The sequence below is a fragment of the Elgaria multicarinata genome, chromosome 21, assembly GCF_023053635.1.
Source record: "Elgaria multicarinata webbii isolate HBS135686 ecotype San Diego chromosome 21, rElgMul1.1.pri, whole genome shotgun sequence".
In the NCBI taxonomy this organism is placed as follows: Eukaryota; Metazoa; Chordata; class Lepidosauria; order Squamata; family Anguidae; genus Elgaria; species Elgaria multicarinata.
The window spans coordinates 13443745-13468318 of NC_086191.1; the positions used below are offsets into that span (position 1 = coordinate 13443745).

The following is a 24574-nucleotide window of genomic DNA, read 5'->3' on the forward strand; positions in this document are numbered from 1 at the left end:
CTGAGGCTCTCAACTCCTGCGTCACACTTTTGTTTTTTCTGCTAGAGGCTGTTGCAGGTCAAGTCACTTACGTGCAAAGGAGGACTTTGCATTTTCCTGTGTCCTCAGTCTGCTGCCCTTGTGTTTCATGCGTGGCAACTCTAGCATTTATGAGGACGCAGGTGAAAACGTTCTCATTCTCTGTGTGTGTGTGTAATCTCTCCACTCTGTTTGTAATTGCAACCTAGTAGTCTTCCTTTCCAACTTCCGCTCCCGCAATGTTGCAATTGTGCCGTCTTTATCTACCTGTGCACACGCAGGCCTCGGGATTATTTTGGCTGTCCCTTCCAGCAGCTGAGTTGGCAGTCAGAAAGTCAGTCTGTTCCCCACCGCCCACCCCAGCTAGGTTTGTAGGAGCTTCTGAAAAAGGAGGTGAAGTTCAGAGTTGATGGCGGTTGAATAATGTGCGACACACATAGGCAAGACCATCTCTCGTCACCTCACCGGTCTCAGCATCCTTCTAGGAGGGGATTGTAGAGGCAAAGTTCTTGATGGATGGGACTTGTCGCTACTGTCACCTTTTCTCTGGGCAAAAGGAACATCAGGGCTTGCTCCCGTTGGAATTCCCCTACTCACCCACTCACCCTGGGCAATGAGAGGGTAACCAGAGCTATTCCAACAGCCCTGCAAAAAGTTGACTTACATTTTCCTCTTCCCTCCCCATGCCTTTTTCCTTGCATGTCGTGTTGTGTGTTTGTGTGTGTGTGTGTTTTAGATTGTGAGGCCAAGGGCTGTCTTGTTTCCGGATTGATTGCAATCTGTTCCAGGAACCTTTTTCCCCGCTGAGGGGGTAGAATAAGAATATTTTCTATAAATAAATAACAGCAGCTTTTAACATGCAGAAGTTCTACAGGTGAAGTTTTTCCTGCCCGTGGTGAGAGAAAGCTTCACAAAAGCTACATTTCTGCATAGCAAATGCTTGTCCTCTTCCAAAAAAAACCCACACAGGACCAGGACTCGTGCAGGGTGAAGTGACAAGCCTGACTTGTGGCTGAAAATATCTAAAAACAGAGGCCATGAACAACTAACCCTTGAAAACAGGCTGTCAAGATTAGACATATATGGTTACGTAACATCACAGGCTGCGCACAGTTGGGCACCACTGTCTTTGAAGCGACTGTGTTTAGAATGACTGGGTGGCCTTTATATATATATATATATTGCAATCCTCTGCTTTTTTAAAAAATAAAAATTAGACACGCTGCTGAGTGCTTACATATTTTACTCCATGCTTTTTATTTTAACGTTTCTTTACCATATAAGTCTAATATATTTCCTTGGTCTGTTAGGAAAGGGGTGTGTTTGCATCTATTTCTGTGTTCACAGCCTCTGTTTTAGCAGACAATATTTGCGGTTCACCCTTCACTTTCTTTGGCCTGTGTGTGTGTGTGTGTGTGTGTGTGAGAGAGAGAGAGAGTAGGGGGGATTTCTATTCTCTAGCCCCCACAACACTCTCTTGACAGGATCACACAAGACTCTTCTATCCTCTGCCAGGCAACGTTCAAACTGGGAGATGCGGGCGGGTAGAAAGGTAACCCTTAATGAAATTTAAAACAGGCTCAGATTTTAGCAAAATCCTACTCCCCGTAGCTTTCTACAACTGCCAGCTAGGGGAAGCTGGTACAAAAGGAAAAATGGGAAACCGCCTCGTTGGTAATTTGAGGAGGAAGCAGGCACCCCGTCAGTCATTAGGGCTGTTCGTACAACGCACTACCCCACATTCAGTGGCTGAGTGTGGGATGTTTGAACTGTGGGTTGTTTGTTGAAGCATGGGTTCTCGTGTTGTCTGAACACAGCCAGGATGTCTTGTTAACCATGCAGTGTGGCTTCCCGCCCTTCAAACAAGCCACCTTGAGAACCCATGGCTTGTTTTGAGGTTGTTCACAAGCCACACTGCACGGTTAACAAGATGCCCTGGCTGCACTCAGACAGCACGCTAACCCACGATTCAACGAACAACCCACAGTTCAAAACAACCCGCACTCAACCACTGAGTGTGGGTTAGCGTGTTGTGTGAACAGCCCCCTTCTTTGTACAGGCAGGGTTAGGGCGGCCACAATCATTGCCAAAATAAGAGCCTGGATGGTGGTCTTCCCAGAAGCATCCAACAGCCCAGAGTAGGATACAGGATAAGATGGACCAGCCTCCTGAAATAAGGGAGATCCCTGGGGCAGATCCCAGTTTCTTTGTTCTCTGGGCAACCCAGGACACATGAGGGCATTTGGACATACCTTTCACAAGAATGGGCGCCGGAGTGGGGTTTCCAGGTGGACTTTAGTCCCCTAACCTTGGATGAGTCAATATTTAGAGAGTCACTATGTGGAGAGGGGCCAGCTAGTCAGCCTCCCCCATGCCAGGACTCTTCCTCAAGGTCACTCCTTGCTGGATGCTGGTAGTGGAGGATGGTGACGTGCAAGCAAAAAATAATAATACTAGAGTTGCAAGCAGTGAATGACACCCCCCTCTCGCTCTAGCTTGGGTTACGTACCCATGGTTAGAGCATGCACTTTATAACGCAGCCTTCCTCAAGCCTGGGCTCTCCAGATGGGTTGGATGATGACACAACACCCAATGCCTTTAGCCTGGCTGGGGGTAATGGGAGCTGTAGTCCAACCCATTTCAAGAGCCCCGGCTTGGGAAGGGCTGTTTAATAACATACGAAGCTGCCTTCTACAATACCATAGGCTAGAGAATTATTATTATTATTATTATTATTATTATTATTATTATTATTATTATTATTATTATTATTTGTATCCCACCTTTTGCCCAATACTGGGCCTCAAGGCGGCCTTACAAAATTTAAAACATACATCGGAAAGAAAAGAAAAAACGTTTGAAACACACAACAAAATTATAAGTCTATTAACATAGATGGAGGGCCAGATTATTCTCCAAAGGTCTGTTGGAGCAAAAAATGTTTTAGCCTGCTTCCGAAAGCCCATCAAGGAGGGAGCCAGCCTAGCTTCCCCGGGAAGAGAGCTCCAGAGCACCGGAGCAGCCACCGAGAAGGCCCTGTCCCATGTTCCCACCAAGCGTGCCTGTGAAGAAGGTGGGACTGAAACAAGGGCTTCTCCAGAAGATCTCAAAGCACGGGCAGGCTCACAAGGGAGAAGACGGTCTTTTAGATAACCTGGACCCGAGCCATATAGGGCTTTATAGGTTTTATAAATATGCAGGGTTTGGGGGAGAAAACATGCATTTTAGAATGTGAGCGCACGCTCAGGGAATTGCAAAACCTTCCCGAGAATTACGCCCCTCGCTTTCACAAACATGATTTGCAATCAGGCACGAAACACTCGTATATCCCTGGCAGATGCCCCCTCTCACCATGGCGTGGGATGCTAGTGCCCCCTGCAGGATACATTGGGCACAGCTAGGGGAGGGCATTCAGATGCCAAGTGCCCTCAAAAAGTGGGAATCCCTTGAAGACACAGGTGGATGAAATGGAAGCACTTTGTATATCTGCAGTGTACCTGAACACCAGGACCTGGGAGCATGCAGGCATATACTATTAGTAATTCCCAAACTGTGACGTCTGGCACACCAGAGAATGCTTATTCTTACATCCAGGGCCAGCCCCACCATGAGGCAGAGTGACGCAGTTGCTTCAGGCAGCAGATTTTAGATGTCGTAAAAGGGCAGCAAATTGTTAGTTATTCGTTTAGTTATTCCTCTGTTTCTACTGCTAGGGATGGGTAGAGGTACTTATGGGGTTTTCTGCCACATGTACCAAAATAACTTGGCTGGCTTTGGATACTACTGTACCTTGATTGATTGATTGATTACATTTTTATACCGCCTAATAGCCGAAGCTCTCTGGGCGGTTCACAAAAATTAAAATCATGAAAAGCATAAAAACAACCAACCATCTAAAAACACAAATACAAAATTCAATATAAAAAGCACAACCAGGATAAAACCACACAGCAAAAATTGATATAGGTTAAAATATGGAATTAAAACAGCAAAGTTTAAAATTTAAGTTAATCAGTGTTAAAATACTGAGAAAATGAAGAAGGTCTTCAGCTGGCGACGGAAGGAATACAGTGTAGGCGCCAGGTGGACCTCTCTGGGGAGCTCGTTCCACAGCTGGGGTGCCACAGCGGAGAAGGCCCTGCTCCTAGTAGCCACCTGCCTCACTTCCTTTGGCAGGGGCTCACGGAGAAGGACCCCTGTGGATGATCTTAAGGTCCAGGCAGGCACTTTTGGGAGGAGGCGTTCCTTCAAATTTTTTGTTGTTTATTCGTTCAGTCACTTCCGACTCTTCGTGACTTCATGGACCAGCCCACGCCAGAGCTTTCTGTCGGCCGTCGCCACCCTTAGCTCCCCCAAGGTCAAGTCTGTCACCTCCAGAATATCATCTATCCATCCTGCCCTTGGTCGGCCCTTCTTCCTTGGTCCAGAGCTGCTTACACTGTCAAAATCAACTTATTTGGGGTGGGAGAGTAATAACGCAGGGTGCTCAGAAAGTTGGGGTGCATGAAAGTTGCCGGTTAAGTACTATCTTGACTAAATTAGAACAACACAGGGGAAATGGGGGGAGAGGGGTGATATCACATTATACACGATCACATCACAAAAGGGTCATTGTGTGCACATAATCCAAAAGGTCAAGGAGGTTGTGTGAAGGGAACAGGATGTTGTTATGAATTGTAGGCATTCTATGGGGTTAGAAGGGTCAAAATACCACATCAGATTATGTGGCCTTAGAGGTCAGTTTCTAAAGGAAACTGAAACTAGGAAGGGTCATAAGGATCAAGGTTTTGTACCCAGTCACATGGGCCTACAAGTCAAGAGTTCTGCAGGCAGGTTCATGTCTGTTAAGGAGCATAATGAGATTTTGTTTGAAAGCTGGCTTCTAAACATTTCTTTCTCCGACTTCGCTTGGGTGGTCTTGGACCTTTACGTCTTTCTCTGCCTCTGTGTTCCCATCCTGTGAAATGGGTACAACTTCTGAAAAAGAGGCCATTGGGAGGGCAAGCTTGATCATCATTGCTTACTACTTTTGCACGTTGAATAGGGATAATAATAATAATAATAATAATAATAATAATAATAATAATAATAATATATTTCTTACCCGCCTCTCCACTTGGATCGAGGCGGGGAACAACACTGAATATAAAACACATTAAAAACTGATTTAAAACAGCGTACATTCTAAAACATTCTAAAATTTCGCTGGATAGGCCTGCCGAAATAGATCAGTCTTTATTGCTTTTTTAAATTCTTTATTCCAAGAAGCCTTTCTTTAACATGCAGCCTTGGATTTCTGTGTTGTTGTTGGGTTTTTTTGCTTCTTTTTAAATTTTGTTTTAACTGTTTTATTCTGTTTTTATTTTCATTTTACCTTGTACACCGCTCCGAAATTTTTCAATGGGGAGCGGTATATAAATATTCTAAATAAATAAATAATAAATTCTAAAAGACTGTCAAGATCTACAGCTGGGCAATACCTTTATTAGGAACAACCACACTTCCCCCCCCCCATATAAACATCTCTAAAAATGGGGTGCGTCTTAGAATTGCAGGTGTGTTTTAGGGTGTGTTTTTTCCCCTGTTGGTGGTACTGAAATTAGTGTGCGTCTTACAGTCGAAGAAATACGGTAGTACTAGTACTACAGGAAGGCTACCTCCTCTCTTCTACCACCAGGGGGAGTGTTTACACTCAAGCTCCCTACGCCTCCATCTCAGACCGGAAGTGACGTTTTACCCTGGTCACATGTGAAATAATTTTAACTGAAAAACCTTAATTAAAGCCTAGATTACACACACACACCAATCTATCTCTTGTTAAAAAGAAAGAGCCGGCCGTTATTAAGCCTCATAAAACCCTAACGAGGCGCCGTCACGTGACGGGGGCCCAACGGCTTTCTCTGGATCAAGAGCCGGCCGTTAAACCATAACGAGGCGCCGTCACGTGACGGGGCCCTAAAGGCTTTCTCGGGAACATGGCGGCGAGTGAATCAGTGCGGCGGAGGGCGCATGCGCGCAGGAGGGAGGGTGGTATCTTGTGAGGAAAGGAGAGGTGAGAGGAGGAGGAAGAAGAAGAAGAAGAAGACGAGGAGGGGGGGATGGGGGGTCCTGAGGACAGGGGGGGAGACGGGAGGGGGGCGCCTAGGAGGCTTGGGCCGGCGGAGGGGAGGGGTCCAGCTAGGGGGCAGCCGCAAGGGGAGGGGGAAGGGGAAGGGACCCAGGAGTCCGGGGCGTGTGGGGCCGAGGCCAGGCTCCCGGGCCCGGAGGCCGCCTCGGGGCTGAGGAAGCTGGAGCTCCGGGACGTGGGGACCCAGGTGTCCTGGGGGGAGGCGGCGGCGGCGGCGGCGGGGGGGACCCAGGCGTCCGAGGGGCCCGGGAGGGCAGCCCAGGCCGAGCCGGGGCCGTGGGGCCAGGGGGGCGCGCACCGGGGCCGGGCCGCGAGGCGGGAGAAGGGCGCCTCCTGGTACGGGGGCCTCTGCGAGTCTTGCGGGGTCGCCTCCGCCTCCTCCTCCTCCGCCTCCTCGAAAGGGGGCTGCCCCAACGAGGCGGGGACCCAGGCGTCCGGCGTGAGCCGCAGCCGCTCCCTGGGCACGGGGAAAGCCCCTCGGGGGTGGCCCCGGGCCCCCGCGGAGGCTCCTGCGCAAGTCTGGCTGCCCCGCGAGCAGCCGGCCAGGGCCCCCGGCAGCACGTGGCTGCAGAGCAAGCCGGGGGCCCCGGCGGCCAAGGGGCCCCGGCGGCCCCCCGAGCTCAGCCAGGTCTGGATCCCCAGGGAGAAGCCGGCGCCTGCCGGAGGGGGCCCGGGGGATGTCTGGGTGCACAAGGTGCGGGACCCCTCCGGGGCAGGGGTCATGTGGGTCTGGGCCAAGGTCACCAACTGCAGCCAGGAGGAGGAGGACGACGAAGACGGGGACGGGGACGGGGAGGGAGCCGGGGTCTGGGCCTTCAGGAGGGGCAGCCCTGGGAAAGGGGGGCGAGGCCAGGGGGGCTATGGGGTGTCCTAGGGGTGGGCTGGGGGGTGGGGGGCCCGGGAGGGAGCGAGGAGGGTGACCCCATGAAAAGGAGGGCAGGGCTCCTGCGTCTTTAACAGTTGCAGAGAAAAGGGGATTTCAGCAAGTGTCATTTGCATGCATGCAGCACCTGGTGAAATGCCCTCTCCATCACAGCAGTTAAAGCTACAGTGGCCGGATTTAAACGAGGGCAGCTTTAACGGTCGTGATGAAGAGGAAGTTTCACCAGGTGCTGCATGTATACAAATGACGCCTGCTGAACTTACCTTTTCAATGCAACTGTTAAAGATCCTCCTTTTCGTAGGGTCACCCTATACTTGGGGTGGGGCGGGGGAGAAGGGGGTGAGGTGAAGCAGAGCTCAGGTGGAGGAGAACATGTCTAGAAGGCTGGGTGGGGTGGGGTGGGGTGGGGTGGGGGGAGCAAAGAGACCTTGCTGGACTGGGGTGGAGACAGCCCAGGATCCCCAAGAGAGAATCTGGTGGCTGCTGCTGCCACCGCCAACAGGGGAGGGAGCATTGGCCAAGGCACCTCCGGGTAAGTCGGGGTCCGGAGTCTTCAGGGGGGGCTCCCAGACCCCTGTTGCATGCCAGGGTAGGAGCCGGGGACGGGGGTGTCTGGGCAGTCTGAACGGACGGAAACCGTGCATGAAAACCCGGTGGGGCAAAGATGCGGGGAGGCTTCTATCTCTTCCGATTCACAGCAGGGCAGGGCTCCTCCCCAGCTCTGCCACCCACCGGACTTACTTTGGTTGGATTGAACCTAGGACCTTCTGCATCCCAAGCATGTGTTCTGCCACCAACCTGTAGCCTCCATCTTTGCCCCTAGCCTCTGGGGACAAGAGGGAAACGTGTCACATTTTAAGCGGTGCAGCACAGAGGACGTATTTACATTCTTTTGCACCGCCGTCAGTTTTGTAGGATCTGGGGCGCCCGAGTATTTGGCAACCAGTGCTTTGGAAATCAAATGATAGTTCCCCTAGAAATGCAGGTTTCTCCCTCCCTAATTTGATGGACGAGTCTGTTTCTAGGTGTGCGTAGAGCCTTAAATATGCCTGGAATGATTGCTGGTTGCCACACGGAAGCAGGGGATCTGTGCCCCTCTTTCAGGGGGACCCTGCTTCCCCCACACCCGAGACTGGTGGGTGTGGCATTCCTGAGAGCGAAACATACACAGTGCTGGTTGGGAGGGATGCCATCACACCCACATAGGAAGTAGCAAACACTCCGTGAAATTGACCTGGCGATGTGGGGCTAGAGGAATGGAGAGATCAATTGCTGCAAGGTAGCAGGTACTGAGGGCTGAGGTTACCTGGAGTTCAGCCCGTGTCCTAGCCGGCACGGTGCGGGCTACACAGATGAGCTGTGTTCCACCCCATTTCTCCATCCTTGTACATAGAGGGGGAGAGAGCGCGCACCTGTGTTTCTGGGAGCTGCCAGACCGATCCCTTCCCGTATCTCCGTGGTCAGGGCGGTGTGAGCTTCCACCACGGACAGTTCTCCCCTGCTAACCAGTCCGTGTCTTTACAGGGGCTTCCGCAATGCAGGTGAGCCGGGCAGCAACGCTGGTCACCCTCACGCTGTGGGCGCTATGTTCGCCGGCCCTGAGCACGGAAGGCAAACGGAAGCTGCAGATTGGAGTCAAGAAACGGGTAGACAACTGCCCCATCAAGTCCCGCAAGGGGGACGTGCTCCACATGCATTACACGGTGAGCGCTGCTGGTAGGCTGAGCAGGGTGCAGCCGGGGTGGGCAACACTAGCCCAGCTTCTCTGAGACCTGGGAGGCTGCTGGGGCGTTTCCCCAGAAGCCTTCTAGAGCAGGGAAAGGGGGAAGGCCTTTGAAATCGTCGTTTGTGCTCGGGGGGGGGGGGGGTAACTCGGAACCTAACACAACGACAGTAGACAGCGACTGCCCAAACAGGAGAGTGTGCGGATGTTTGCGGGTGGATGGAGTTTCCGGTTCTTTTCTAAAAGGCAGGGTGATCCGAGCTCAGGGCTGCGTTGAACAAAATAAAAGAGAAGTCTCCACCAACGTGACCCAGTGACGGGTGAAAATTGGCACCTTGTGTTAACTGAGCACATTTATATTTATATATTTATTTATTTAAGCATTTTTATGCCGCCATTCAGCCAAAAAAGGCTCTCACGGCGGCTTACAAAAGTATTTCTCGACAGTCCCTGCCCACAGGCTTACAATTTAAAAGACATGACACAAAAGGAAAGGGGATTGGGAGGGAGGAGGAGGAGGGGGGAAAGGAAAGCAAATTCAGGCACTACAATCTTAGTTGCAAAGTTCAGCAGTTAAAGTTGGCAGTTGGCAGCAGGAGGGAGGGAGCTCTCAGCTGGACCCAGGCACGATGGAGAGGTGCCTGGCTGCTGCTTCCTCCCTCACTGGTGGCCTCTGTAGAGACAGTTGGTAACAGGAGGGAGGGGGCTCTCAGCTGGAGCTGGACCCAGGCACGATGGAGAGGTGGCTGCTGCTTCCTCCCTCACTGGTGGTCTCTGCAGAGACAGTTGGTAGCAGGAGGGAAGGAGCTCTCAGCTGGCCCATTTATATGCCCCCTCCTCTCTCTATCTGTCTCTTGCAAGGGAATTGTGCCCCCCCCGACCACTGCAGTTCTTTGTCAGCAATTGCTACAGCTGCTAGGATTTCACAAAGAGTTTCCCGCATGCTTTCATGTGTCTCTTTGTCGTTACAAGGACTAGAAACATAGCTCTTTTTTTTAAAAAAAAAAATGGGATTCTTCAGGAAGCTGACATGTTGCACTTCCTGCCCCTTCGCACAGCCCTGCTGTGTTTCAGCCACACGCCCTTCCTGACTCGCGCTTTGATGACTGCGGTGTTAGATGGCGGGTGACTGGACATCCACAGCTCGAAGGGGGGTAGGGGCAAGCTTTGAGAGCCCTTGGGCTCCCGCCAGAGGGCACAGAGTGACTCCAATTCCCGCTCCTCTGGCTCTGCAGCCCCTAGTGCTTCCCTGACCACAGATAACCGCAGAGCCTCTTTATTTTAGAGAAGGCTTCCCAGCCGTTTCTGCTCTCTGCCTTCCCTTCAGCCAGAGGGAAACTTCCTCTTGAGCAAGGCAAGGAAGGCAGAAAGCAGACGTGGCTAGGAAGCCATCTATGTAAACAAAGCAAAGACTCTGCGGTCAAGGGAAGGGCTAGGAGCTGTTCAGGTGAGGCAACCGTCTGCAAACTTGGTCCGTCGTGCTCTTTGACCAGCACTGCCATGATCCCTCTTGGCAAAGACGCTTCTGGAACCTCCTTGTCCCCTGCTGTCCCCCCCACCCCCACCCCGAAACATCCCTTAAGTGTAGTAGTGCTTCTCAGGGGGAATGCAAGAAACGGCAACCCAGATGACCCTAGGTGGGAGACCCATCAGCCCACCTCGCTCGCTGTTGTCTCTACGCCGGCGGCTTTCCTGCTTTCAGGCACAGATCTTTCCCACCCCTGCCTGGAGAGTGAGCCTGGGAAGACTGTGCTCTAGCCATAGCCCCCCTCCTCGAACCAAGCAGCCTGCTTTATGCTGAGTCAGTCTGCCTGGATCCGTATTGATTACACTGCAGATGAGGGTGGTCAGGGGAGCCCTTCGGGGCTGGGGGTGAATGGGGCAGTGGTGGGTGCTTCCCTGACTAGAGGTCTGAGTAGTCCAATTCGTCAGCAGAGCTCTTCTCATGAGTCAAGCCTTACAGCGAGCTGCGCGTCACCAAGCGATAGACTTAACATGTGTTGAATTTGGCTTTAGTTAGTCACTGTGTATGGTGGGGGATGAAGCACCCTGGAATTCCTTATCTCTGTAGGCTGGAGGAGGGCAACTGCTGCTTCTGGGATGTCTAGTGCAGGATTTCCTGTGTGTGTGAGTGTAAGCCACGGCTGACTCGCTCACATCGCTTTTCGTTCCCACCGCCGTTTCCCTTGCAGGGAAAGCTGGAAGACGGGACGGAGTTTGATAGCAGCCTGGCTCGTGATCAGCCGTTTGTCTTCTCCTTGGGGACCGGACAAGTCATTAAAGGCTGGGACCAGGGCCTGCTTGGGTAAACTCTGGCTTTCAGCAGAGGTTTTGGGTGGCCTAAAACCAGGCCAGGGTGTCTTCAGCAACACGGGGCGCGCTTTGGAGCACCCAGAATATAGAAGGATCGAGTCAAAATGTCTCCAGTGGGCTCTGTCTCGCTTTTCTCACACTGCTTGATCCAAATGATACCGACTCCAAAGCGTTTGCCAGTTCCCTTCGGGAGTCTTTAATAACGAACAGAGTTCCATAACCTGAGCACAACCTCAGAGAAAAAGCTCTGTTGTGTAGCCTGCCTTTATCCAAGGCGCCCCAGGAGATTGGACTGACATCCTTTTTAATGATCTTTTGCCGCCATTTGTTCTCGCCAGTTGTTAAAAACATGCACACTTACCTGGTTAATCGGTATGTTTTTATCTCCTGTTTCTGCCTATGCTTCATCTATGTTGTGTTGGGCTTGTTTTTAATTTAGGATTTGATGGTTTTTGAGAAGTGTGTGAATTATGTGTGTATTATTATTATTATTATATCGCTGCCTGTCTTGGGCTCCTTTGAGGGGAAACGCAGGGTACACATTTGCTAATAGCGAACCGCCCAGGGAGCTTCAGCTATTGGGCGGTATAAAAATGCAATAAGCAAATAAATAATAGAGTTCAATGAAAATTATTCTTGAGTAAAATACTAGCCTGCATTATTTTTAGGAGCAAGGAATGGATTCTAGTAAGAAAACACAGGTCTATACTATCCAATCTGTCCCAGCAAGACAATATCGGATATTAACTAGTGTGAAATATGTTAGACCAGCCTTCCTCAACCTGGGGCGCTCCAGATGTGTTGGACTACAACTCCCAGAATGCCCCAGCCAGCTGGGGCATTCTGGGAGATGCAGTCCAACACATCTGGAGTGCCCCAGGTTGAGGAAGGCTGTGTTAGACAGTATGGGGCAGATCAAAAGGAAAATAGTCCTTTAATAAGTCAGTGTGAGTTATAATAGCATAAAATTAAATTCTATCTCAATGATAATCATCTGCCTTCATATCCGCTGGTTACATAACACAGGACTTGTTACACAGTGTAGTACCACAAGCTAATCAAAACCTTAACAGTAGCGAATCTAAGTGAAACTTTCATTAATTATAGCAAGAGTAGAACACACACATGAATTGGAAAAGCCTTAGCAGTTGTAACCAAAAAAGACACAGAAGGCTTTCATTAATTATAACTCTGCAACAATGGACAGAAGCAAACATGGAGAGTTTCCATTTTAACTATAACTAGACGGTAATACCAGATAATACACCGTTTCCACGCTTCATCAGTAATCAAAACTGGAACATTTTCAAGTTTTCTGAGAGTTGCAGTTTCATCAGGGTATCAATCACAGGCTCGTGATCTGTCTTACATATTTCACACTAGTTAATATCCGATGTAGTCTTGTTAGCCCAGATTGGATCGTATAGACCTGTGTTTTCTTGCTAGGATCCATTCCTTGTTTGTTGCATCGTTTTTAGTGCAAAAATAGGGAAACCATATATTTTGCTTGTTTATACCATTTACACGATTCCTTTGGTCCTTCTAGGATGTGCGAAGGTGAGAAGAGGAAGCTGGTGATTCCCTCCGAGCTGGGTGAGGGGCCTGATAGTCTGGTTATGGGATGGGAGGAGGGGATGCGATCACCCTTTCCACCACCTGTGGAGAACTCGGCTTGGGAGGTGGTGAGGTGCTGGCACATCGCCCCCTCTGTAAGTGCCCACCACTAAGCTTCTGAAACACGGGTGGATTGGGCTTGCATAGCGCCACGTCTGGATCTCTTGGGTGACTTTGCTTCTGTCCCTTCCACTCACAGGTTATGGGGACCGAGGGGCACCGCCCAAAATCCCAGGTGAGTCTTGCATACCCTCCCTTTTCTCGGGATTCTGAATCGGTGCTCCAGAGCTCTGTGTGCTGCTACTTCCTCCTCCTCTGTCCTTCCCTGAATGAAGTTCGAGCATCACTTACATCAAGGCTGGGCAGAAAGCTGATGTCCAGAAGTTTTGGACTTCCAACTCCAAGCATTCCTGGCCATTGGCTATGCTGCAAGGGCCTTAGAATGATAGAATAGTAGAGTTGGAAGGGGCCTATAAGGCCATCGAGTCCAACCCTCTGCTCAATGCAGGAATCCACCCTCAAGCATCCCTGACAGATGGTTGTCCAGCTGCCTCTAGGGTGGGGGAGCCCACCACCTCCCTAGGTCACTGGTTCCATTGTTGTACTGCTCTAACAGTCAGGAGGTTTTTCCTGATGTCCAGCCAGAATCTGGTTTCCTGTCACTTGAACCCATGATTCTGTGTCCTGCCCTCTGGGAGGATCGAGAAGAGATCCTGGCCCTCCTCTGTGTGACAACCTCCCAAGTCCTTAAAGAGTGCTCTCATGTCTCCCCTCCATCTTCTCTTCATCAGGCTAAACATGCCCAGTTCGTTTCCAGACCTTCTGGGACTTGAAGTCTAAAACACCTGGAGGTTTCCTTTCTGCCCACCCTTGACTTACATTATCCTTCATCCAGTCCCCCCCCCCCCGGGCTGGTCTTTTGTAATGCCAGGACAAGACCATGGAGGGCGGGTGGGTTGAAGACTAGTGACTCTACCCTCCCTCCCTGCGCAATGCTCTTGATTTCTCTCTCTGCCTGCCCTTTTTTGCAGGTGGTGCAACGTTGATCTTTGAAGTTGAGCTGCTGAAGATCGAACGACGGCAGGAATTGTAGCTACATCTCTTTGGGAAACCGGGGGGGTGGGTGGGGGGCACGTGGGGAGAGGTGTAAGAGAGGCAGAGAAAGAGAGAGAGAAAGAGAGACAGGGAAGGTATCCAAAGAAGCGACTCTGGAATTGTTGTGCGTCGATTGGGCCAAATAAAAGCACAGACCAGATTTGTACTGTGACTGCCAGAGGAGCTACCTGTCCGTGGGACGCTGGGGCAGCGCCATCCTACGACGCGAGGGTGGGGATCGATTTGGGCTTGTCTGGCGTCTGTGAGGAAGCGGCCCGGGCTCAGCGGCGGAGCCCACATTCTGCGCACAAAAAGGCCCCGGGTTCCGTCCCGTTAAAGCCGCTTCGAAGGAGCTGGGAGAAGGCCTCCGCCCCAGAGCTGCTGCTGCCCTTTGCAGGAGTGGCTTGGAAGGCCGCCTTGTCTTTCCGTAAAGGCAGCTGTTGCCCGTCCTCACAGGGCCTTTGCAATCCCTGGCCGTGGCTCAGCAAGGTGGGAGCAGGTTCGCCCCCTGGGGAGGGAGCTGAGCTGGGTGGAAGAGGACATGTTCTGGGCGAGGCAGGTCCCAGGTTCGATGTTGGGGTTAACAGGGCTGGTGCTGCTTCTCTGCCTTGGGCTGTTGAGTGCTGCGGCGGATTGTAGTCGACAATACTGAGCCCTCCTGTGCCGAGTGCTGGCGCCCGGCCTGGCCTGGCAGCGTTGTGGCTGGCCACGCTAGGACCCTCCCTTGCTGCTGTTGAGTAAAATGCCTGCCCTTTCGCCATCCTGCTCTGGAGGTGGCTCCTGGCAGCTCCTCTCCCGCAAGGCGGAGTCCTTTATTCACGAATAGCGACGTGCTGGGTGCATTTACCGTGCTTGTCTTAGCAGGAACAATGTGCTCAGGTGGAAGGCAGAGCAGACACCATTGAGTTCGCTGAGCTGACCGTCAGAGGAAGTGGGGAGGGGGGGCGTGTTGAGCCGCAGGACTAGCAGGACACAGACCACCCAGCGGCAGGCCCAGACTGGTACGCCGGGAAAGGCTGCATGTGCAGCGAGCAGCTTACAGGGTCCTGCTCCCAGAAGCCTCCGGTGTGGCTTTCCGTGGGCCCCAACCGGGTCAAAGACGGCCTGCCCCGCCCCCAGACAGGCCAAGTTCCCTCTCCGGTGAAGACAGACTCCAGAGGAGCTTGGCTACTGTACACCTTTGGTGGAAGCCATGCATCCCAGAATCCTCCTGTGACTGCTCCTGGTATTCTGGAGGATTCCCTCTCCCCAAGGGTCCATGTCCCCACGCCGCTGCCCCCACCTCCCTTCGAGCAGGGGCCGCAGCAGCTCTTTTCAGCCCATGGGCCAGGTTCCATTTTGGAGCAGCCCTTGGTGGGGGTGGGGGAGGGACGCATCCCATTGGTGAGTAGGGCTGAAGACAAAATGGACACAGCCCAAGACGAGGGGAGGAAGAAAATGCTTAGTTTAGCTTAAAGCTCTTAATGCCAGTCACTTAAGTCTTAGGAGGCCTTTTAGAATCTGTGAAAATGCATAAAACCTAGGAAACCACTGAACCGTTAGGAATGAGGCCTTCGGGGGACCCCCGTGGGTCCAGTTTGAGACCCCCTGAGCTTTAGGCTCAGCACCTGTCTCGGGAGTAAGGGGGCCCCTCAGGCTAAGTTGCCGAAGGGCCTGGCAAAAAGAGGAGGACGCTGCCCCGGCTCCGAGACAAGTTGGGTTGGTGAAGGGGCTTAAATCAATCGAGACGTCGGCCGTTCCAGGCGTATGGAGCATAGCTGAGCTTGCGCCGCTGAGCATCCAACGTTGATGAGGCCCGGGGCGTGCTCCTCCGGATAAAACGGCTCGCTGCGAAGGCCGCTGGAAGGCGGCCAGCATTGTCTAGTGTTTGAAGAGAACAGAAGTTGCAAGCAGAGCAGCGGAAACTCGCGGACCCCGGGGCGGGATGGGTTGCTCCGAGGGGCGGCTGGTGGTCCTCCCCCCTGGGACACACGGAGAGGCTTAGGCAACGCGCCGCTTGCGGAGAAAGCGTCCTCCACGTCCCCTTGTTTAGTATACGAAGGGACAGTTGAGGCTGCGTGTCTGCCGCCCTTTTTTCTTTTAAATCCTCCTAACGATCGCATTTGTGCCTCATTTTGTGACCTCCGTAAATCATGCCAGTGAAGCGATTTGCATAGGGGGTACAATGGTTCCCGCTAGCACTGTGGAGGAACGAAGAATCATATTGAGCAGGGCCCATCGTCGCCCTTCTGAGTTCTTTCCCCCCCACGCCCTCCCAGTTTGGCGATTCTCGCCACGTCGTTCCAATACTAGTTTCGAAGGGACTTTTACCCACCAGAAATCCATTATTAATAGGGGAACACACACACCCCACCCCAAATCAATATAAACCGCCCGGAGAACTTCGGCTATGGGGCAGTTTATAAATGTAACAAATAATAAGAATAAGAAATAGGAAGGAGAGTGTGTCCCCTTCGTTAAATTCTGCTCCGGCCACACTGTGAAGTCGGCTTAGGTCAGGCTTCCCCAAGCTGGTGTCTGGATGAAAACGCCCAGAATCCCCCCAGCCAACGCAGGGGAACGCTGAATTCTTGGTTCAAGCAGGATTGGCAGGGAAGGTGCTTGCTGGCAGAAGGATCTTCCTTCCATCAGCAATAAAGGTGAAGTCAACGCAGGAGACACCTTAAAGAACAAGAATAATGGCCGTTCTGCCCTTTCAGCCTGAGTGGCGAAGGAGCCGCAGCCCAGCCCTGAAGCAGCCGCGCCTTTTTTTTTTTTAAACCCAGCTTGGCTTGCAAGACGGAGCTTGTGGGCACGCCGGCTTCCCCTCCCAAGCGGTGGTGGGGCTGCCCCACTCCTTGGGACGGGAGCCCCGTGGTCCGGGAACCATCGTTCCAAGTCTGCGGCGAGGCGCTGCAAAGTGCCTCCTGGCCTCCTTCCCTGCCCTTCCGAGGCCGCATCTGGGTTTGAACGAGGTGCCAGGAAGATTGGGGAGGGCTGAGCCTCAGAGCCACGTGGAAAACCAGGCCAGGCGCTAGCTCCCGAGGCCAGGGCGGGCAGTTTTACTCAACGGCCGCCTGGTGACTTCAGGCAGGAAGCACGAGGGCCGATTAATTCCAGGCCCCCATGACATTCTTTCCTTGCTGACTTCAGCCACAGATGGGGGGTGGGGAGGGGGAGGCGCTGCCTGCAGCCCCACGGGGACGGGAGCAGCTGCGTTGCTAACTGGGGGATTTGGGGCTCTGCACTGATGCCTGTAGGTACTTCCACTTCTTTATAAAAGACTTCACGGCAGGCAGCGTGAAACCGAAGTTCCCCCCGATAATACTCGTAACCGGACTCGTTTTTGTCTAGTACAGGTAGCGCAAGACGTTAAGCCGCACGTGAGTCGCCTGCCTGGGTGGGGGTGGCTGGAATCTGTATCCCTCCCCGGCGTTTTATCCAAACCCACCCCCCTTTGAGGTAGGCTCAGCTGAGGGAAAGGGGTTAGATGCGGTCACGCGCTGTGCTTCACGGCCCCATTCGAATGTGGGATCTCCTGAGGCCTCCCTCCAGGACACTAACCCAGCCGCGTGGATTGGACTGCAATTCCCATCAGCCCCACCCAGCACAGCCAATGGTGCTGGGAATGACCGGAGTTACAGTCCAACCCATCCACTTTGGGGAACGTCGCACCAACGCCCAGTCTGTGTGGGTGTATACACACACACACACACGCGTCCGTGGGAAACACTCACTCTCTAAGCGAACAGGCTGTTAAATCACGTCCTCTCCCTCCATACATTTTTCAGAAATTACATCCGATCCCACATCAAACGCCCTTTCCTTTTCCCCAGACGCAGACGCCAGACCCCCCGTTCTCAAAGCGTCTTTATTAAATTTATATAAAAACACAATAATTAAAAATAAACCAAAAACCCCCCAAGTGTTCTAAAAAAAGAGAGAGAGAGAGAGAAAAGAAAAGAAAACGCCAAGACCCTGCTATTTGCTCCCCTGCCCTCTCTCCCCTTGGAGAACGAGGGTTCCTCTTCTACCCTTTCTGCTTGTGGCGCTGGGAACAAGAAAGGAGGAACAGGCTGATATTGCTAAAAAGATGTCCGGATAGGTTTGATTATCAAAGCATCCCCGAAAAGGGAGGGGGGAGTCTTCCCTCTCTTGTAGAAGGGGGCGGTGGGGGGGGGGTGCGTAGCTGATTCTCCGCCAGACCTGTGAAAGCGCCCTTTCCCCTCGAACCCAGAGCGGCCAGCGTCTCAATGACAAACTTCCCCGAAGAGGACGAGAGGGCAGCGATGGGACACGTCGCCGGTCAGCCATTCACTTCTTCTGGGGAGTGCTTAGTTTCTGCATTCCACGGATTTTGTCTAACAAGTCTGCTACGAAAACCTAGGAAGGGGAAGGAAAAGAGAGGTGTCACGGGGGCGGCGGCAGCATTGCCAGAGCCCAAGATTACAGCACGAGGCTTTTTGGACTCGCTCTGTGCTCCTTGCCACCCACCTCACACACACACACACACACACCCGTGGCCTTTTCCTCTTAAGCTGCCCAAGAATTCAAATCTCTCCCCCCCCCCAATAATTCAGGACGTAATTAACGCCCAGCTGCTCCGTCCCACCCTTAAAGGCAGCGGAGAAATAATTTTAAAGAAATGATAAAACACCACACAATGTCTACTTGGCTTCGGGTGGCTGTAAATGGAAATTACATTCCCCCCCCCCCCAATCGCTGCGGTTGCTCAGTGGAACTGCCATAATTAGTGGCAGTCTATCCCTGAATAGTAGATGCCAGGGGCCAACAAGAGAAAGGACACCAAATAGCGTCGTCCTGCCCTGTTGATTTTCCACTGGCATCTGGACGGTGATTGTGGCAAAGAGGTTTTTAAGGTCTCGTGAGCCGCACCGGCTTCAAGACCTCCACCGCGCATCTCAAGAGTTCAGGAACAAATCCTGCCGTCTGAGGGTTCTGATTCCCCCAGTTCTAAAATGTTGCAATGCTGCTCCTTAGTTACCTGCATTAAGCAGCTTAAAGCTAAACAATGCTGGTATTTTGCCCTCGCCCGTTTCACTTCTGGGGCCCCCTCACTGCCGGGAAGCGCCCCCCCGAGAACTACTCTCAAAGGGAAAACGCCCTGAAAAACGTTCTGCGCCCCAGTTTTTGCAGGTGCTGGTGACAAAACAGCTTGTGAGCTTTCTGGAAGCGTCTGTCGCAAGCCAAAGATCTCTCCGCCCGATACCGGAACGATCTTTGGGCCTGATCCAGCCAAGGCTGTTCAGTTCCAGTTCCCTCCTACCCCAGGGGCAAAAGATTGCAAAGAGCAGCGTCTTTCTGATGAAGTCACCGCGTTCAAAACAGCAGCTTTCACGGGGAGGAGCCCTCCCCAAACTTCCCTGCTTGCGTAGGCTCGGATTGAGGGAAGCCGTCCGGGGTGGGGGAGGCAGCGGTTCAGGGTCTCCTATAACAGGTGCTGTAAAAGGGGGGGGGGAGTTTACTCCCTGCTGCGGGGAAGCAGAGGAACAGGAGAAGGCAGAGAGGTTGAGGCAGCTGCTGTCTTTCTGTCTTCCCAGGCCCAGCAGCTGCTGGGAAAGGGAATGAGATACTTGAGAGCTGCACCTCCCTTGCCCTGAGCAACTGGGGGGGGGGGGAGGAAGGACGTGGGAATAAGCTTCCAACAGGTAAAGGGGGCACCTGGCTGGAAAAGTACTCACCTCTGTGGGCTTGTAGCAATCGACCAGGAGTTCCTGTTTAAACACACACAGAGAGAAACAGACACCAAAGTTTGGACTGAGCTACATCCCGAGCTTACCTGTAACTCCCTGGCTAGATCCTGAGGTTTTTTTTGGGGGGGGGAGGGCCCCAAAAATGAATGACCCCAACTCACAGCCCCCAAAAATGATTCTGGGTTCTCTGATGTCCCGTTCCGTCTGCTGAGTAGCTGGGCCTACCCGCCGTGCTACAGGCCTAGAAGCTCCGTCTGCCTCTCTGGGGTTCCCCCTTCCTCCAGCCCCACTTTCCCTCAGCCGCCAGCTTTTGGGGGGGGCTCCCTGGGTTTTGTGCCGCTTCCCCCCTCCCCAATTGAAAAGGGTTCAACGTCTCTCCTAAGGGTTAGTTACGGGCAATGTGTGCTTTAAACATGCTGGTGTACGGGATATGTGTGTTGTATTGTACTGTACTGTGGCATCAGCCCTTTTGGTTTTGACCCTGCCCACCTGAGAGCCCCTCCCAAACTGAATCTGGCCCTCAGGCACTGGCTGTCCCCAGGTGAGGGGCTGCCCTGCCCCAAAGCCCCCTTTTCTAGCAGGGGTGGTGGCAGGAACCACCCTCCCAGGTTCCCTGGGCTCCTACCTTCACCCTGGCGCTTCGGGACTCATCGCTCTCCATATCCAGGAGTTCATCAACATCTATTTCTAGTTCAGGTATCTCTTCTTCCTGCAAGGGGTGGGAGGGAGAGTTAAAAACACCCCCCTAAAACAACCTTTTTTTTTTAACGCCGCACACTTTAAGGAGTATGAAAGGGGCCCCACACGTAAATCTTTTCCCTACAGTGGCCACGGCCCCATGGGGAGGGATGGGTAGGAATTATGTACACACACACACCCCAAAGAAAAAGCAACTTCTCAAATGAAGGGCAAGGTTGCAGTGTTCGAATTACATTGGGCAAAGGGTGACTTTGCACCCATTTCCTTTAGCAGCGGTTCCCTTATGAACGGCTTTTAGAAGGCTGGGGAGACGGAGCGTGTAGGTTTCATTTTAACCCCACACTCCCTTCCGTTATTGGAGCCCTGGAGGGTTGTAACGGGGTATCGTCGGAGGGAGGAGAAGGCGCCTTCTCTCCGCCTTCCCAAGGAGACAGACCTGTTGAGGGTTTCTGTCCCCTGCTTCCCCAGAACTGCACAAGAACCAGCTAAGATGGGGCTCTGTTAGCAGCCTACAAGTGTCTGTCTGCGCTTTGTCTCAGTCCTGTACTCCCAGTACGCCCTCTCAGGCCTGATACGCAGTCGGTGGGAACCAGAAATGGGCGTGGGAGGGACAGAAGAGAGACCGCTTCCATCTCCAGACTCCAGGGAAGAGATTCCCCCCCAGGCCTGCAAAACTCAAGTCATTTCGTCAGATTAATAGATTAAAACAAACACTTGGTGATTAAAAAGGAGGCTTCTTTAAGGTTTTATGATGCTTTTAATGCAGATACTTTAGAGGGGGGGGAGTATGGTCTTTGAGCACCATTTTGGGTGGAAAGGCGGGATATAAATTAAATAAGGGCACAATTCTGTGCATATTTAGAGGTGGGGGGGGAGTTCTAGGACTTTTCCCCGTCTAAACATGCATAGGATTACACCCTAAATCAATAAATCTGTCTTAGAAGAGGCACTCCGCTTCCACCCAGGAACGGTTGCCTTCCCCAGCCAGCTGCCCTCCACTGGCTGGGAATGATGGGACTTGCAGTCCAACCCGTTTGGAAGGCAGCCACTGGTCGTCAAAGGTTGTAGTCGCAGAACGCTTGCTTCCATGAGGAGCCCTCATTCGCCGCGTGTCGCTATTTACGAAAACAGGCTTCACAACAACCGCTATTATTTCCGGCTGCTTATTCTAACGCGTGCGGATTTAAATGCCAACCTGATTTGGGGAGAAGGGTTTAACTTAAGAAGGAAGAGGGCGGGGGGGGGGGCCCACAACCCTGCTCCCCACGATGAACCCCACGTAGCGTGATCGGGCATGAGGCATGCTGGGAATTGCTCCATGAACCTCCCACAGTGCAGCCTACTAACAAACCACGGAGGGAACAGCGGAGGTATGTTTTTGTAGCAGGGATAAGTGCAAAGGTAATTGGGTCACCCACCCAGCCCCTCCAAGGCTGACATTTATGACACCTCTGGTTAATAGTAAACTTGCGTGTGGTTGGAAGGCAAGCTTTGGAAACCTTGGCTAAGCTTTCTGCATCCCTGACCAGCTACTTAATGCCCCATTAGCCTTCTCAGACATAAGGCCCATATGGCCGACTAAATCCGTCTCTCCGCACTCCCAGTGCCTGGGGCTGGCTGCCTGCCAGATGGAATTTGGCAGGGGTGGGTGGGGGGTGGAGATGGCACAAGGGGAGACCGAGGCATGCAGAAAGTCGATCCTGCCATTGTGACCCGGCGGGTCCAAAATCAGGCTCAGTCTTGCGTTCGAATGCTGCCGTGGCCCCTCGGTTCCGTCTCCTACCCCAAACACACACACTTTGGGAACAAAGTTGCAAGGGTGGGGGAGGGGGGGAAACAGCCGGCTTTTCCTCCCTGTTTGTAACATAATCTCATTATGCCTTAAGGTTTAAGCAATGAGAATCCTATGGGGTTCTCCTTGTTCAGATGTAAAGGGGAAAAAAATCCCCATCCATTAAGGCAGCTGCTCTTATCAAGAGACAGCTGCATTATCAGCCTAGGGCCGTTTCCATATCCAGAGAAACGCACCCTGCAGAGACCCTGGAGTGTGGGGAACACGACCCCCTGCATAAACCAGCCCCCAAGTTCACAACACGCGGCAAGACTGAAAGGAGGAAAATTTAGGCCTGAGCCAGGGGGGGAAAAGGGGACAATCTTATACAGGTTTCTCCAACACGTGTGTCTTAGAGGGGGCCCCCTAAGCCCAGCCCAGAAGGACCGCAATTTAATGACCTTAAATGACCTTCACCGCCAACGTAACGTAGGGAGCCTGGCCTCACCACCAGCCTTTAGAGTAGGGAGGTAGGAATTGGGGGAATTTAGGAGGTTTGGGGCAATGGGGGGGGGCAGCAGAAGGTTAAAGGGGGGAGGATGTGGCATTTTGTTGGGTGTGAGGCTGGCTGCCCTACAAGATTTGGCAAAGGGATAGGAAAGAAAAGCTAAGAGGAGAAGTTGCTAATTGGATCGGTAACCCAAGATGCTTGGATGTGCCGGTCCCATAAAAGGGCCCCGGATGACTTGCTTAAACACACACTTCTGGATACTGAGCTTTTATAAAGTGCTTATTTTGTGGGATGGGGGTGGAGTTTGAATGCTCAGGGGATACAGCCCATCTTTGGGGGCGAGTGGGCAGAGGTTTGATTGGGGATGGAAGTGGCAGCAAAGCACCCATAGGCACCCATAAGATACGAGCATTTTATTATTATTATTATTTGTATTTTTAACCGTGGGCTCAGCAGAGAGGTGGAAGGGTAACACAGAGCCGTAGCAGCCCGCGAAAGCCCAGGCCCTCCAAAAGCGAAGCAAGAGGCCCCGTGCCGACAATATGGGCACGGTATCGCTTAGAGGGCAGACCGGATCCCTAAGACGGGGAGATGCGCTTGGGGTGTTGGGTCAGCTACAAAATTCAGTTTGGGGATTTCCTTATCTGCAGGCGACTCCTCAGAGTCAAACGGGGGAGAACTTCTCTCCCAGGGTATTCAGGCTTCGCAGGTCACCAGACCTCATCGTCCTTTTTGGGGACTGCACAAGCAGAGGGCAAGGATCTATCTGACTTAATTGCTATAGACCCTGGACTGGGTTATAGTGTGGTTGTTACAGGATGTAGAACTGGGAACACCCCCTAAAGGTCTAAGATTACTGCCAGTATGGGGGTTATCAGGGTTATATTGGGAGAACATGGGGCAGCAGGAGGCCTGAATTTATAGGGAGCGATCTTGCAGGGTCAGGGATACTGGAAACCCCCACGACTATTTATAACCACGGTTCCAGCCATTCCCTTTGTTAGGCACCACAGTTTTCTTTGTACCGCTGCGATCGGAAATTACAATTACATATCTCGAAAGGGGCGTATGCAATACGGCCAGTGGGTTGGTGCCCTGCCTTATGCGGAGGGCGGGACTGGGAAGGAGGGGTTTTGCTATAGGGTCCATTAACCCAGCCTCCCCCAACCTGGTGCCCTCCAGATGTGTGGGGGGGGATGATGATGATGATGATGATGATGATGATGATGGGATTTGCAGTCCAACACATCTGGAGAGCACCAGGTTGGGGGAGGCTGCATTAACCGTTCCCTCTCCACTCCACCCCTCCTCCTCTTTCCTCAGAATTGAGAGTGTAATCTCTTAGGGGCAGGGACCTTAAAAAAATAAAAAATAAACCCCTTTTAAAGTCCGAAATTGTAATGGAGGAATATCACACAAAGGCTATTATTCCAGAGAGGACAATTGGGGTGTGTATCTTGGTATTATAGTGGGGTGTCTAAGAAGGCAGATCTAGGTTATGGGGGCAAAATATAGACAGAATATTAGGGGTCTGGAATATGGGGGGGGCGTTATGGGGCAATCTGAGGGCAGTGGGGGGTTACGACTGTGTTTTGCGGGAGGGGGGAGGCTTACCTGGCAATCGTACAGGGCCGTCAGTTGTTCCAGGATCCATTCTTCCAAGTGGAGCCTCTTACGGAGTTCTTTGCGATCGTATTTCACCGTGACTCTCCCCTGGCGCCGGACGGGGCCTTCTTCTTCCTCCGGGGCGGCTTCTCCCGCCGGGGGGCTTTGGAAATAGACCCGGGGTCCGGGGCCCGCAGCCGCCGGCGGGCCGCTCTCCGGGCTGCAAGGAGCCGCCATCCGAAACCGGGTCGGAACCGGAGCGCAAGGGGGGACTCGCAGCAGCAGCAGCAGCAGCACCGACGAGGACCAGGAGTGACTCCGCTTTCTCGCTTCGCGGCTCTTCCGAAGCGGCACCACAACCGGATCCCCCGAACCGGCACCGCAACCGGACCGAACTTTTTCTCTCCCCCCCCCCTCCGCCTCTTTTCTCTCCCTCCCTCCGCCCTTTGCTTCTCTTCCCTCTCCTGGAGAGGAAACTGGAAAGAGACGCGGATCTGGATCTGTTCTGGCGAGTCCAGAACC

General features: G+C 52.6%; 2 protein-coding genes across 2 annotated transcripts; one reads left to right on the forward strand and one right to left on the reverse strand.

The window, feature by feature from the left end:
- Positions 1-5985: 5985 nt before the first annotated feature.
- On the forward strand, positions 5986-13945 carry FKBP2 (FKBP prolyl isomerase 2). The gene is made up of 6 exons (XM_063145577.1): positions 5986-6070; positions 8553-8731; positions 10944-11056; positions 12611-12657; positions 12878-12913; positions 13710-13945. The coding sequence occupies exons 1-6, from the start codon at positions 6028-6030 to the stop codon at positions 13769-13771; spliced, it is 480 nt and encodes a 159-aa protein (XP_063001647.1). The 5' UTR covers positions 5986-6027; the 3' UTR covers positions 13772-13945.
- Positions 13946-17609: 3664 nt separating this feature from the next.
- Positions 17610-24450, reverse strand: PPP1R14B (protein phosphatase 1 regulatory inhibitor subunit 14B). Its single transcript, XM_063145625.1, has 4 exons — positions 24062-24450; positions 20092-20175; positions 19455-19487; positions 17610-18135 (listed from the first exon to the last, which is right to left on the reverse strand). Exons 1-4 carry the CDS (start codon positions 24287-24289, stop codon positions 18067-18069), a joined length of 414 nt encoding a protein of 137 aa, XP_063001695.1. The 5' UTR covers positions 24290-24450; the 3' UTR covers positions 17610-18066.
- Positions 24451-24574: the final 124 nt, after the last annotated feature.